Here is a 14,981-nt window from a genome sequence, read left to right as displayed (position 1 = left end):
AGAATGTGTAAGTGAGAGTGTATAAGAGAGAGAATGTGTGTGAGTGTGTGTGAGAGAGAGATAGTGTGTGAGAGAGCGTGTGTGTGTGTGTGTGTGTGTGTGTGTGTGTGTGTGTTTGGGGGCCAGACCCAGCGATGCTCAGGGCTTAGTTCTCACTCTGTGCTCCAAGGTCACTCCTGGTGGTACTCAGGACCATGAGGTGCTGGGGATTCAAACAGAGGTCCACTGTGCACAGTCAGCCCCTGAAATCCTGCATGATCTCACTGGCCCCACCCTTCATCTTTATACTCTATATCACAATGGAGTTTTCCAAAGACCAAAATATAAACATACTGGGCTGGAGCAACAGCACAGCGGGTAGGGCATTTGCCTTGCACGCAGCCAAACTAGGTTCGATTCTCAGCATCCCATATGGTCCCCTGAGCACCTCCAGGAGTAATTCCTGAGTGCAGAGCCAGAAGTAACCCTTGTGCATCGCCAGGTGTGACCCAAAAAGCAATATATATATATATACACACATATATATACATATATATGTATATATATATATATATATATATATATATATCTTCCCTCTCGGAGAGCCTGGTATTCCACCCGCATGGCAAAGCTGGCAAGTTACCCATGTCATATTTGATATGCCAAAAAGAGTAACAACAAATCTCACAATGGAGACGTTACTGATGCCCGCTCGAGAAAATCGATGAATAATGGGAGGACAGTGCTACAGTGCATAAACATGGTGGTTTATGAATTGAGAATTACAAATAATGTAAGGTTTGTAGAGATTCCAACTCTAGAAAAATTAAGTTGAGGCTTACCAAATCAAAAGGAAATCCCAAATCTTCAAAACGATCATGTTAGGACTTTGCTTTGGTTTTAGTTTTGGCGCTCAAGGATCATTCCTGGCAGTGCTCCTTACGACAATAGCAGGGAGGGGATTGAAAATGGGGGTTGGCTGCACTGCAAGGCCAGCACCTGACTCACTGTCCTCTCTCCCCAGGAAAGCAGCTTTAGAAAGAGCACCAAGATTCGCCCTCTCCTCTCTGGAAAGAAAGATGGCGGCCGTATGGGAGCCTTGTGGACAGCAGGTTTGAGCCGGGGGTGGGGGCGGCAGGGACCTCATGGGAAGGGGGGCATTTCAGTCCGCCCTTCACGCCCTACCAAGGTCACCAGTTGCCCCCCATGAGCGGCTCTCCGGCACGGCCACGGCCCCAGAAGCACAAGGACTTAACGCAGATAACCAGCCGTTTGGAGCAGAAAAGCGATTGGACTATGTGTTAAACTGCACCATCATGCCTGCCCGGAGGAGAAAGGTTGTTGCCCCATTCGCCCTCTCCTCTCTGGAAAGAAAGATGGCCGCCGTATGGGAGCCTTGTGGACAGCAGGTTTGAGCCGGGGGTCGGGGGCGGCAGGGGCCTCATGGGAAGGGGAGCGTTTCAGTCCACCCTTCACGCCCTACCAAGGTCACCAGTTGCCCCCCACGAGCGGCTCTCCAGCACGGCCACGACTCCAGAGCACAGAAACCAATCTCTTAACTATATAACTTTTAATAGAAATACTTCCAGGGTTAATAAGTAAAATAGCAGAAATCCAAAACATCATTTAATTCTTAAAACCCAGCTGTAGAAAGCAAATCATTTCACAACGCTTTTTCAGCATGTCTGATTGGGGGGGGGGGGGGGTCGAAAACTCTAAATAATAATGGTGCATCTTTTATCGAAACAATGAATCTAGTCAAAGTAGATAGAGTGTTAACTAGAACTCATCTGCCTCACAGGAATTGGGAGGGGTGGGAGGTGGGGTTCTATTGGGGTTTGCGGTTAAAAATAAGTATTGGTAAAGGGAAATGTGTTTGATATTTACATGACTGAGACCTAAACCTGAAAGCTCTGTAACTTTTCCCATAGTGATTCAATAAATAAATAATTAAAAAAAATAAAAAAGAAAGAGCACCAAGAGATGCAGCAGAAGGAAAGTCTACAAGGAGGTTCTCCAGTTCTTTCATACTACTTTCTCGAGACAGCACAATATTTCATATATACAATTTTATCATTCCTAACCAAAACAAGCATACCAAGTTACAACGAATCTTCCTTAGTGTTGCTGAATATGCCACTTTTTAAAGTTTTTCTACAATAACTGACCTCTGAATGTATGGCACTTAGATGTAACTTCTGGTTTATGGTGTCAACACCACCCAGATAGCCACAGGATAAAAAAAAAAAATTCTAGTAACATTCTTCTCCTCTAACTTATCTATACTAATCACAGCTCCCACTTCTGAGAGTTACTTTAACTCTCCCAACAAGGTGCAGGCCTCTCTGCTGTGCTGGACGGAGCACAGAACTTTGTGCCCTCGAGGCACTGCTCCACCAGAGCAGAGTCCACCAGAGGCTCCAGCCTGCAGACCTGACTGCTTAAATCATTGAACACTACAATAAAGAACTGGGACTAGAATGCCAGCTTTTTCTCCTTCCCTCCTTCCTCTTTCTTTCTTTGGCAGTGCCAGGGCCTAAATCCATTTGCTCTACTTTTCATTTCTTAAGTCTTTTCTATACAATAGTCTTCATTAGTCTTTAGATGCTGAGCAAATGTGCATTACTGCATGATTGTTTTATACAATTCAGGATAATACCTAAGAGGATAAAAGTCTTTCCAAATGCACCTAGTAAATCAGCATTACCACAGTGGCACACAGCTCATTCTGAGAGCTGTCACTGTCACTGTCTTCCCGTTGTTCATTGATTTGCTCGAGTGGGCCCAGTAACATTGTGAGACTTGTTACTGTGTTTGGCATATCGAATACATCACGGGTAGCTTGCCAGGCTCTGCTGTGCGTAGCTTGCTGGGCTCTCCAAGAGGGGCGGAGGAATCGACTTGGGTCGGCCATGTTGGCTGCGTGCAAGGCAAATGCCCTACCCGCTGTGCTATCGCTCCAGCCCTTCTGAGAGCAGACATTTCAAATATGACTTTAGTCACAGCTATCCTATCACTTACAGAATCGATCATCATGTCCCAGGGGGAGTCATTACTGCCCTCCATGGGTATGCGAATGTGGCTTTCTCACCCTTCCCCTCTACCATTACCAACATATTTGTACTGTCCATGTGCAGCCCCATGCACCAGATTCAAATGTTAGAGGAGAGATCAATCCTTGTGGTAACTGAAACGCCCATTGGCCAGTCCGTGTGTGTGCTCGGGCGTGAGCACCTCTGCGGGTCGGCCCCAGGAGCCCCTGCCCCACCCATGCACACCAGGGCACCAGGAACAGACACACCCCCAAGGCAGAGAGTGGAGAGAAATAGGACTTGCCTGTCTCAAAATTATCCTGAAGTTTTCGAGGATGAAGTTTTTTTTCACATTTCTGTTAAAAAACACACACATACAACATGGCTTTAGAGCTATAGCATCTCTAGTTATTTCATGATAAGCGACATATTTTCAAATTTCTCAGAAATAAACATATCAGAACATAATCCTCACCCCACTCGGGTTTTGTTTGTTTTGGAGATCACACCCCACGGTGCTCAGAGCTCATTTCTGGCGGGGCTGGGGGGGCTGGGAGGGCCACGTGAGAAGCAGGAGCCACCTGCCACCTGTGGCGCCAGCCCCTCCACTCTCCTCCTTCATTCTGAATTCGTGTTTTAAATCGGAAACATCTTTGGTTCTTTTTTAGATTAATTCAAAATGGAATTTAAAACAAACCCCTTTATATAAAATACAGTGAAGAAAACAGAGGGACTTGTTGAATATTCTATCCTCACTGGAACCTTCATCACTGAAGTGATCCGTTACCCGGGAAGATAAAAGCAAAGATGCACAAACGGGACAGCCTCCACCAGGAAGCTCCTGCACTGGCACAGAGGCTACCTGAGCTGGATCCGAGCTGGAAAGGTATCCCGGCACAGCTTAGGGTCCAACAGATGACACACAGTCAAGACACAGAACAGTCTCCACACTCACAAAAGTAAAAGCACCCCAGAAAGAGGAGAGAAGAGATGAACAGACATTTCCCCAATGAGGATGGAAAGATGGTGAAGAAACACATGAATACTCATTCATCTTCAATTGTCACTGATTACTGGGAAAATAAATGTCAGAATGACCTTGAGGAGTCCCTCCTGCCCTCTCTTCCTCCTGTCTTTTCCCTTTTCTTTTATGTTTTTGAGGTAAACAACAGTATTGAAGTTATTATTTCATAGTCACATTGAAAAAATTTTAATTCTGGAGTATATTTATAACATAAAACACTAAAAAAAATTGAGTAAACTTGACATAGCTAATCTTAATACTGCAGAGTCTCTTCCATTTTATCTATGAAAATGAATGCATTTTCATGTGATTGTGCAATAATTCAATAGAATTATTTCATAAATACTATAACTTTGTTATTAAGATATAAGTGCATTATATTAGTTTTATGGGTACAAAACAATTCAATATTTGTATTCACTGTGAAATAATCACAGTAAATCCAATTCACATCCATAATAGAGACGGTGCTCTGCAGAGAGGCCCAATTCCAGTCCACCATGGCCAGGAAGCCCATGAGGGCAAGGCCTGAAGGGGGAGGGGAGGAGAGAGGGAGGGAAAGAAAGAGAAACAGAGGAAAGTGAGAGAGGGAGGGAGGAGAGAAAGAAAAGAAAAAGGAGAGAAGGAAGGAAGGAAGGAAGGAAGGAAGGAAGGAAGAAGTAAAGAGGGAGGGATAGAAAGGAAAGAGAGGGACGGGATAAAAAAGAAATTTCAAATTGCTAACACTGACTCACTGAAGACCATTAGTTAATATTTAATTTCTGTCTTAAAATGCTCAATTATTTTCTCTAGGTCTATTTTAACAGCTACAGTACAGGTTGAGTGTTTCAGAGTGTTCCTGTTTTGGTTTGCTCTGGGACCACACTTGCTCAGGGAACATTCCAGGAATCAAATTCAGGATGTCCCAGGGATGCAGGCACATCCTAGCCCCTATGACACTTTGGCATCTGATTTCCGTTGATTTGAAGGGGAAAAGCTACAGTGTTCTCACAAACTTCCCACTTCATTCAACAATTCAAACTACTTAGAAAAACATTGTAGCTAAAAAAAAAATTTGCTTAGAGAGCTGGGTTGACCAGAGTGGTTTTACATTTATTTTATTTATTAAAATAAATGTATATACCCACATTTAAAAAGCACTTTAGAGATGAAAATGAATCATCACAAAACTAAGCAACAGAAGCCAGAGGTCTTTAGTATGCAGAAAAATACGCAATTTCTCTCCATAAAACTCACATCAATCTATCAAGCAAAATGAGCAAGTAACATCCACGTTATTTGAAAATGTTCTCGGTCCTCTTTGAAAAAAAGGTGGGGGGAGGTGCCTCATTGATGGGGCCTGGTTCTTACCAGCAGGGGGCTCTGCAGCTTGGCTGGCTGACAGTGGAGTCCATTTGTTCTTTTCTTTTGATTAGGTGAGTCTTGGTACTGTTTTCTGCCATTTCCCCTCATACTTTGATTCTAAGAAAATGTGAAATGTGAATCTACAGTACAATGTAATAATACAAAATAATATACCACCATGAATGTTTAGCTGGTTAATGAAAGTTTAGCAAAACACCCAAAATCTTCCTAAAATATTGAGGAACCACACCTTTCGAGAGTGACCACACCCAACTCTACCCCCCTGACAAGCCCCTCGCAACAGACTCTTACCGAAGGAGAAGCCCCTGTGGGGGAGTCGGAGAGACCCTGACACCACCTGAACAGAGGCAGCAAGACGTAGGCTGCAGAGCCCATGCCTGAGCACACGTACCTTCCACATCTCCCTCTCGAGATTTGAGTGAGGCACTCTCTGCCTTTGCAGAAGCCTGTGCTTTTCCTTGAGCACATGACTCTCTCTCCCTTTTCCCTTTCTTCAAAAACCTCCAAATGTCTTTACTTCACTGCTTGTCTCCTGAAATTCTTTTCTCTGAGGAGGACATCTGCATTGCTTGGGTCAGGCTAGGCCCAGCCTCCCAGCTGTCCTGGGGTGGCAGAGGTAAATCAGAGGAAAGTGACCGTCTCTCTCCTCTCCACCCCACATAAGCCACTTGTGGTATCCAACCAACTTCAGAGGAAAAAAAAAAAAAGTTAAATCTTACATGACATCAAAAAAATGCTGAGGCATATTAGCCACAGTTCTGAAAACAGAAACTATGCAGCAAATGTGGGTAACTGGCACCCTAAATCCTATCTTAAATTAGGAGTATAAAAGACAGATGAGTTCTAAAATGTAAGCCACTGTCTTTAAAATATAGAACTGTAGTAGTGGCAATTACACTGCTTTGACATAAGTTCCGGATGACTCGAATGAACAGATTATAGATGATGGACAACGGGCAGATCGGGTGATAGTTGCCAATGTCGTGGATGTCTCCCTTCTTGTATACTAGAACAGTCCTGCTGGTTTTCCACTGGGATGGAAACTGCATTTAGACTGGTAGCGTGTGAAGAGCCGAGCCAGTGTATTGATGAGTACTGACGGCAGATTCTTCAGGTGTTCGGGTCTGACCTTGTCTGGGCCAGGTGCTGTTCACTTCTTTACCAATAAAATGGCGTGTCGGATTTCGGAAGGGAGAACTTGGGAACAACATATCCATCCTGCAGAATTTGGTATGTGGACAGGTGGACATGGCTATCAAAGAGATCTGAGTAGAAGTCATGAATAATCTTCTCCATTGCCCTTCTGGAAGATGTGATAGATCCATCAGGACATCAGAGGGCAGTCATCTTGGTCTTGTAGTTGGTGAAGGACAAGTGGGCGTTGAGAATGCTTTTCCCGGCTTCTGCCGCATCAGCCAGCACTGCTGCTCTTCTCTCTTTAAGGTCTCCCTTTATCGCTTCTCTGCACTGCTTTGTGAGCTTGGACATTAGATTGTGGTTGCCTGAGGCTCACGCCTAGCCACGTTGTCAAATGAGCTCCAGAGTTTTTGAAGACAGACATCGTTTTGTGGCTTTCTCTCCCTCGTACAATCATGGAGGTGCTGAACCAGTCAATCGTATTCTTTGTCAATGTCATTAACAACGGCATCTTCCCATGTTACCACAACAGTGCCAAAGAGCTCCCAGGATTGGCAAAACACTAGATGAAGGACAACCATGTAAGCAAGCCAGGTTCCGAAAAGGATTCGGCAAGATTGACCATATCCACACGGTAACCAAGCTCATTGAAGTTTCTTGGGAGTTCAAGACGCAGCTCTGTCTAACATTCATTGATTTAAAGAAGGCATTTGATTCTATTGAGACTGAAGCGGTCATCGAAGCCCTAGCCAAACAGGTAGTTCAAACTCAATACATCAGGGCCCTCCATGAGCTGTATTACAGTTTCACTACCAGGATCTCACCATTCTACAAGGAAGTGATCATCGATATAAAGAGAGGGGTTTGGCAGGGTGATACCATTTCAAAGAAACTCTTCAGTGCCACCCTCGAGAAAGTCATGCAACAACTGGAATGGGAAGGAATGGGAGTGAAGATAGATGGTAGGCAACTATACCACCTCCGCTTTGCTGATGACATCATTCTAATATCACCAAACATTAGCCAAGCAGCACAAAAGCTGGCCGACTTCAACTGTGACTGTGGAAAGGTCAGACTACAGCTGAATCTCATGAAGACAATGTTCATGAGAAACGAATTAGTTCCTGAAGTTCCATTCACTCTCAATGGAATGAACATCTCCGAATGCAGCAGTTATGTGTACCTAGATCGAGAACACAATATGACGAACGACCTGGCACCTGAGTTGCGCAGGAGGAAGAGAGCGGCATGAAACGCCTTCAAGAACATCGAAGAAATAGCTAAGAGGACGAAGAACCTCTGGCTCCAGGCACATCTCTTCGATTTCACCATTCTCCCTGCACTAACATACGCCTCAGAGACCTGGGCCCTACGAAAACAGGATGAGAACGCTATTTGGGTCTCCCAAAGAGGAATCAAAAGAGCTATGTTTGGAATATCAAGCTTCACTCAAGTGAGAGAAGGAATCTGGATTTCTGACCTCCATCAACAATTGAGAATCAGAGACTGTCTCATTTGCCAAGGCATCGAAAATCAGATGGGTTGGACACATAATGCAATTTGGAGGCGACAATTGGACTAGAGCTGTTACTGACTAAATTCCACAGGACGTCAAAAGATCGCGTGGCCCCCCCCACCTACAACATGGTCAGACTTCTTCATCAAGACCTTGAATGAACATTTTGAGGCTCTTCCTGTTCCTGGAGCGAGCAGATGCCATTGGGCTACACTAGCACGTGACAGGGACAAATGGAGACATTACTGGCACCCGCTTGAGCAAATCGATGAGTAACGGGATGTCAAGTGATCAAGTGACATAAGTTAATCTTCTCACCAAATAATTAAACCACATACAGTTCAAGGACAAACATTAATTAATCCTTAGTGGTCCTCAATGGGAAGCAATTTAAGAGAGCTGTCTGAAATTAGTGAATTATTCTACTGTTATTTAAAAATATATAAAAATAAATGTATAGTTCATCTTTATACAGAAAAAATATGAAGCAGCTGCTATAATTGCTTGAAAGCAATAAGTGACCTTACAGAGTCTAGAAGAATGGCTCTCAGAGCTTCTGCAGCCACACCCCACTGTAATTGCACTCTGCTCTAGCTTCCTCTCCAGCCCACCCAGCAGTGTTCAGGAGACTCCAGGGAGGACTGGAGGACAGAGCCCAGCTGCCCACATCAGATCGTCCGGTTCATCCACTGAGCTCTCTCTCCAGCCCACTGCTAATTTCTAGCATATATTTAGTACATTCAACACATTAACTATCCACTCCCAATCCCTCGTCACTCCCCCTCCAACACACCCTAGTAGACTACTCACCGCATTTAAGCAGAATCATACAATACTTTGATCATTTACCTTAGTGTAATGGTGTAAGGGTCACCAAGGCACAGGTCAGACTTCCTTGGAGACAGTAACACCCCACTGCATATGCCCCTCCCACTGCGATTTCACTCAGCTAACAGACATGTGTGCTGCTCTCACCTTCTGTGGTTTCTGTGAGCAGTACTGCTCTGCTTGGTGATCGAGTGCTCTTTCCCACTCCTCAGATACATACTCCATTAACAATCCTCAGTTCTACAGTTGCCGACGCATTTTCTCCATGTAAACAGGCTTTCGACAGAGCTTGGCATGCTCCCCGTGGCATATTCGATATGCCAAAAACAGTAAAATCAAGTCTCACAATGGAGACGTTACTGGTGCCCGCTCGAGCAAATCAATGAACAATGGGAGGACAGTGTATACAGTGATATATAAACACGCTTCAAAATCAAGTGATCTGTAGACCTAATGAAGTATCCCTCACCTTTGCTTTTGAGAGGTCAGCTGTTTCCAAATGACTGTTATATGGCTTTTGCTGCAGTAGCTGCCTGGGCTTCACCCACTGTTCACCAGGAGAACCTTCAGGAAACAGCTGCTGGCTCAGCCGGAACTTGGTTCGACTAAATCAAGATTTGAGAAATAAACCAAATCAGAAAATCTCCACTTAGGGGGCTGGAGTGATAGCACAATGGGTAGAGCGTTTGCCTTGCACACAGCTGACTCGGGTTCGATTCCCAGCATCCCAAATGGTCTCCTGAACATTCCCAGGAGTTATTCCTGAGTGGAGAGCCAGGAGTAACCCCTGTGCATTGTCGGGTGTGACGCAAAAAGAAAAAAAACAGAAAATCTCCAATTAATAATGCTTCTAGAAGTGTGGCAGTTTACCCTGCACACTGTTAAGTTCTCTCTTCCTGTTTATCTCTGCGGTGGAATTTAGGTTGAAAGAGCAGAGATTCTATTTTCTTGCTATTGAGCCCCAGCACCCAAAAACAATGCCTGCCATCAGTATTTCTTAAGAATTAAAAATGTCTTCTTCTCACTCCCACATTTTCCTAAATTCCTAAATACCACCTCCAACCTATAACAGATTAAATCTTCAAAATTCTGAAGAAAAGGCTGGAAAGATAATACATGGCCTAAGGCACTTCCTTTATAGGTAACCAACCCCTACAGCGCCTCCTCCCCCTCCCTAGCATAGGTCCTAGAGGACCACTGGGTGTGGCCCAAAAGGGGGCCACATATTATCTCAAGAGGATAATATTTTCTAAGCAGAGCTGAAATCAGTAAATGTCAAATTAGATCTTCCTTCCTGATCAGATAAGAAGTCCTTCTGGTTCAGGGATTTGTTTATCCTTCCCAAGCACGCGCCCACCAATACTCAACATGCCAGACAGTCTGAGGGACTTGCCAGACTGGACAGTTCCCTCCAGGGTGCCTGGGTACTGCAGTGCTTTAAAGTGAGCCAGGAAGAGCCAGGACAAGACTGCAGTCCAAAGATGTCTATTGCATGGAGCCCGACCCTGGGCATGTCTGTTATGAATGCTATTCTCAAGGGAAGAGAACCCGAAAAGCTAGGCTTATACGCCAAAGCAAAGAGTAAGGGGCCCAAGACACCAGATGAACAATTTAAGATCCACTTAAACTCTTAGGTAAGCATGAATGTGAAAGGCTGTGCTGATGTTTAAGTCAGTGCCACAAATGTCTGAAACACCTCTGTGAGCCGTGATCCTGAAACCACATTAGAGCAAGAACGTCTACACTTCATCTGCTTCCCATTTAAAACTGTAATTATAAAAAAATAATAATAATGAAATAAAACTGCAATTATAGATTAGCCTTAAATTTAAACATACTAAATTTAAATATTTCCTCTATTATATCACCATAAAGTTTACACTACATACTAAAAACTATATTGCACTCCTCAAAAAACCCTGAAATTAGGTTAGAGAAATGCTCTATTATCTCTTTATTCTGCTCTGCAGAAACAAAGGCCAAAGGACTGAAAAATATGGAATTCTGAGTACTATTTTATGGTGAATTCTCCCAAACAATTTTTCCCAAAACATTGTTATATCTAGTTGGTATATATTTGGTGATTATAATCCTATACTCTGAAAAGCAAATGACTCTCACTTAGTTCTTAAAATGATCTTCACAAAACTATCCTCACCCAAAAAAGCAGATAATCTATATGTATTTTCAAAATATTGACTGTATAATTGGTCTTCCTACTGATTATTGTTGAAAGCTCTCATCCAGGGAAAGTGTAAAAGCAGTTCTCAATGAAAGCTACCCAAGAGAAAACAAGTAGGACAAAAGGAAATGCTTATTTAACAAGACCACTTGCCTCTTCTGGAACCAGGATTCAGATACAATAAATTCTGAGCAAAAATTCTTTGTGGCTCTTGTTCATGTAATAAGTCACTTTTTACAACACACAATCTACTGGGGGGAAGGGGCGGGGAAGAGCATTCCTCATCTCCACTATCTAAAGATAGATTAACTTATATTTCCTTCAAAATCCTTGGAAACTCAGTTATTCTCTAAAGCAGAATACTGGAAACAGACAAGGAACCATAAAAAGAGAGAAGATTTGGGGCTGGAGTGATAGCACAGCAGGTAGGGCATTTGCCTTGCATGCAGCCGACCCGGGTTTGATTCCCAGCATCTCATATAGTCCGAGTACTGCCAGGAGTAATTCCTGAGTGCATGAGCCAGGAGTAGCCCCTGTGCATCGCTGAATGTGACCCAAAAACCAAAAAAAAAAAAAAAAAAAAAAGAGAGAGAGAGAGAGAGAGAGAAGATTCTTTTCTTTCCCTCCTATGCTACTGAACACTAACCAAGCTGGGGAGATCACTCAAAGCCAGAGTGACCAGAGGCCCACACCTGCCTGGCCTTCAGCTCTCCATCAGGAACAAAATCACTTGGTTTGGAAATCTCCCTCTCCAACAGGAAGAGGAAGTGCGGCTACCTCCCCCCAGCCACCACCATTCCAGATCATGTAGAGTGGTCCCACTCAAGAACATGGGCTGGAGTATCTTCCCAGCAGGGGTGGTGGGTCCCCAGCAGCACGTGGCCCTGGGAATCTGCAGGAGGCAGGCTGGGGTAACTGGGAGGGGCTCTGGGAAATAGGTTATGTGAGGCAGATGGATCAAAAACAGGCAACCTCTGTGTGTGCTTCCTGCTCCAGCTAACCTTGATACAGCATCCAAACCCTATGTAAGAAAGATTTTAGATAGGTACTAGAAATATATAAAGACCAGGAACAAGATATTATCTACGAAAAGGAATCTGCTCCTCTACAAATTTTAGAAACAAAATGCTGTTGCACTAAAAAAACTGTCAAGAATCCGATTCTGCAATTGCCAGGAAACAAGTTCCAAGAGCCAAGTGCAAGCTCTGCATGCCGGAGGCTGGTTCTGGCCCAGCACTAACAGCTGGTTCCTCACGCACACCAAGCCAGGAGCAGCTCCTGGCATTGCTGGGGTCCCCCAGCCTCCAGCAAATACAAAAGCCAGAATCTGATGAATGTTTCTTTACCTTAACTTTTCCACAGTGGGTTTAGCTGGTGTGCTGCCAGTCGAGGAAAATCCATTGTCACTGTCTGAAGAATCTCCAAATCTTCTAGAAAGCCAGTCTCTTAAGGGCCTATGGAAACATTAAAATTCATAGCACTTGGCTATATAAAGAAGGTGACGTAAGAAAGCAAAGATTAGTTTTGGAGTCAAGAAATATGTACATACCTGATAAACGGAATGGCCATAAAAAATTTGTTAGGTGCCAAACCAAGTTTTGATTTGGGGGTCATATCATTTCTATGACAGGGCAATTTCTCAATAGAGAACCACTCAATGTTCTGAAACACAAGAAGAAAATAACTCATATAGTTATTGCCAGGGTTTCTAAAAGCAATGTGCTGCTTCGCTCAATTCCAACAAGTGTCTAGCATCCTGAAAATACAGACTGGAAAATCTGTGACGTACCCGAATTTCTCTTCTCGTCTTCGGGTTAAATTTCGTGTCTTTTGGAATTCCTGGAATGATGTACAAACGAGCAAGCTGGTCATTGATTCGAAGTTCTATGTAATCATCCTTACAAATATAATCTTTGATATCAAAACCAGTTTCTTCAAATACCTAGAAGTGGCAAATTTAAATGGTGATTTTTCTATTTTTCTTTTTTTCAGAACTCCAGTTCATTAAAACTTGCTTATTTCAAAGGCAAAAATTCAAAAGTCTTCCAAGGGGTGGAGAGGACGCTTAAGGAACTGGAGCACGTCTGGCACGGGTGAGGCCTTCACTGTTGCCCAATGCCACATGCCTCACCCCATCCAGCACACTGCTTGGCACAGCCGGGTGGGAGCTGGTGGCCCAGCAAAGCTGGGTGGGTGCTAGTGGCCCAGCACTGTCTACCCTGAGCAGCAGACACAACTGGGCACAACTATTTCTCAACCATAAAAGCTGAACTGTGACTGACTGCAATATTTAAATGAACAGATTCTAGATGCGTGGCTACAATCTCATAGTTGAGAGGTGGAGGTCCTAAAGCTATTATCCCTAAGCACTGCCTCAAGGGTATAAACTGAAGAAATACATGTGCATCTAAGTCACCTTACACCAAAGAAGCACATCATACTGCGATCACATACACAACAGAAAAGCACTGACTCCCCCATGCTGAGTCATCCACAGCACTCCGAGGGGCACGAGTGAGCCCACAACCCACCCAACAGACCCCAGCAGCTGAAAACCTCCACATTCCACAATCTCTGCCACACTCCCAGCCAAACTCCACTGCTTGGGAAGAAACGTATCCAGAGACTGATCTGCTGAAATACTCAGGTATGTGGGTGTTGTGACTGAAATCTCCAGGCTTTCAGGAGATGGGCTACTCTCCTCTCCCCACCCCAATGTGCTTCCAGAAGCCTGGCAGTCACACCTCTGGTGCCAAATAAGGTCATTAACTAGCCATGATCCAGAGACTCATAAAAAAATTTAGAAAGAGATCAACAAGTTGCAGAGAAGCTTCCGGACCCCAAGCTCTGTCATCTGAAGCACCCAAAGTCACCATCCAATAAAAAATTTAACTCTAGCTGTATCATCCCATTCAAAATTTTTAAATTCCTGGAGTACACAGCCACGAATGCAACATCTCACCACTACTGATGAACCAGGAGTAGAAAACCACATTGAATGGGATGTAAAGCAGAAGGCAGCCAATCTTGATTAAGAAAATATACAAACAAGGCTTAACTGGTAACATGTTTGTTAGTAATCTCCTCTACAGGGCTTAATGGCTCTATGGTGAGATACAACAATCTTCACTCACCTTCTTCTAAGGAAATATTTTTCAATCATTTTTAGTAAATTATAACAAGCAATATAAAATAAATTATTCAGGGCCTGCTAGAGGGGCAGGCTTGAGGGGTGGTTGGGAGAAATGGAAATAATGTGGTGGGAAGGTGCACTGGTAGTGGGATTGGTGTTGGTATACTGAATGTGATGAACAACTTTAAAAAATAAAAGCACCGGTCTTCCCTTTCTCCTTCTAGTAACGTGACATTACTCAAGCAAAGGGGCTGGAGTGATAGCACAGCGGGTAGGGCGTTTGCCTTACAAGCAGCCAACATGGCCAACCCAAGTTCGATTCCTCCGCCCCTCTCGGAGAGCCCGACAAGCTACTGAGAGTATTCGATATGCCAAACACAGTAACAACAAAGTCTCCAATGGAGACGTTACTGGGCCCGCTCGAGCAAATCGACGATCAACGGGAGGGCCTTTACTTTACTTTTTTTTTTACTCAAGCAAAGACTTTCCTCACTTCATCCACCACATGGTTGGAGGGGTGGGAGGGAGTGACACTCTATTTCCTACTCCTGGAGATTTCTGACTGGATACAGAAGCACATATGCAATATTGAAAAAACAGAATATTCTGTCTCTTATATCACAATCACAACCATCCTGTTATTCGTTGATTGCCTCGAGCAGGCCCCAGTAACGTCTCCTTCGTCCTAGCCCTGAGATTTTTTTTTTAAAAAGTGCCATATTCAAGGCTCTTTCAGAGTTAGGAGAATGAGATCCTTCATTGTTGCTGGTATTTGGCATATTGGG

At 44.0% G+C, this 14,981-nt stretch overlaps 1 protein-coding gene across 3 annotated transcripts in view; it reads right to left on the bottom strand.

Moving 5' to 3' along the window:
• The window catches only part of DCP2 (decapping mRNA 2), a 45,974-nt gene that overhangs the window by 1,892 nt on the left and 29,101 nt on the right, over nt 1–14,981 (bottom strand). For 2 of the 3 annotated variants that reach the window (XR_008795660.1, XM_056139132.1), the window contains exons 5-9: nt 12,853–13,005; nt 12,613–12,725; nt 12,410–12,517; nt 9,351–9,486; nt 5,386–5,496 (exon numbers count right to left, since the gene is read on the bottom strand). Coding sequence is in view for 2 of the 3 variants with exons in the window: in XM_056139132.1 (XP_055995107.1) it covers nt 5,386–5,496; nt 9,351–9,486; nt 12,410–12,517; nt 12,613–12,725; nt 12,853–13,005 (621 nt within the window). In the remaining variant the exon portion in view is untranslated. Of the gene's footprint in view, nt 1–3,315; nt 3,368–5,385; nt 5,497–9,350; nt 9,487–12,409; nt 12,518–12,612; nt 12,726–12,852; nt 13,006–14,981 lie in introns of all 3 variants that reach the window. The other variant, XM_056139133.1, reaches the window with a different exon arrangement.

Source organism: Sorex fumeus, unplaced genomic scaffold (assembly GCF_029834395.1).
Source record: "Sorex fumeus unplaced genomic scaffold, SorFum_2.1 ptg000131l, whole genome shotgun sequence".
NCBI classification, from domain to species: Eukaryota; Metazoa; Chordata; class Mammalia; order Eulipotyphla; family Soricidae; genus Sorex; species Sorex fumeus.
The sequence above is the reverse complement of the archived record's forward strand: the minus strand, read 5'-3'. Positions and strand labels throughout refer to the sequence as shown.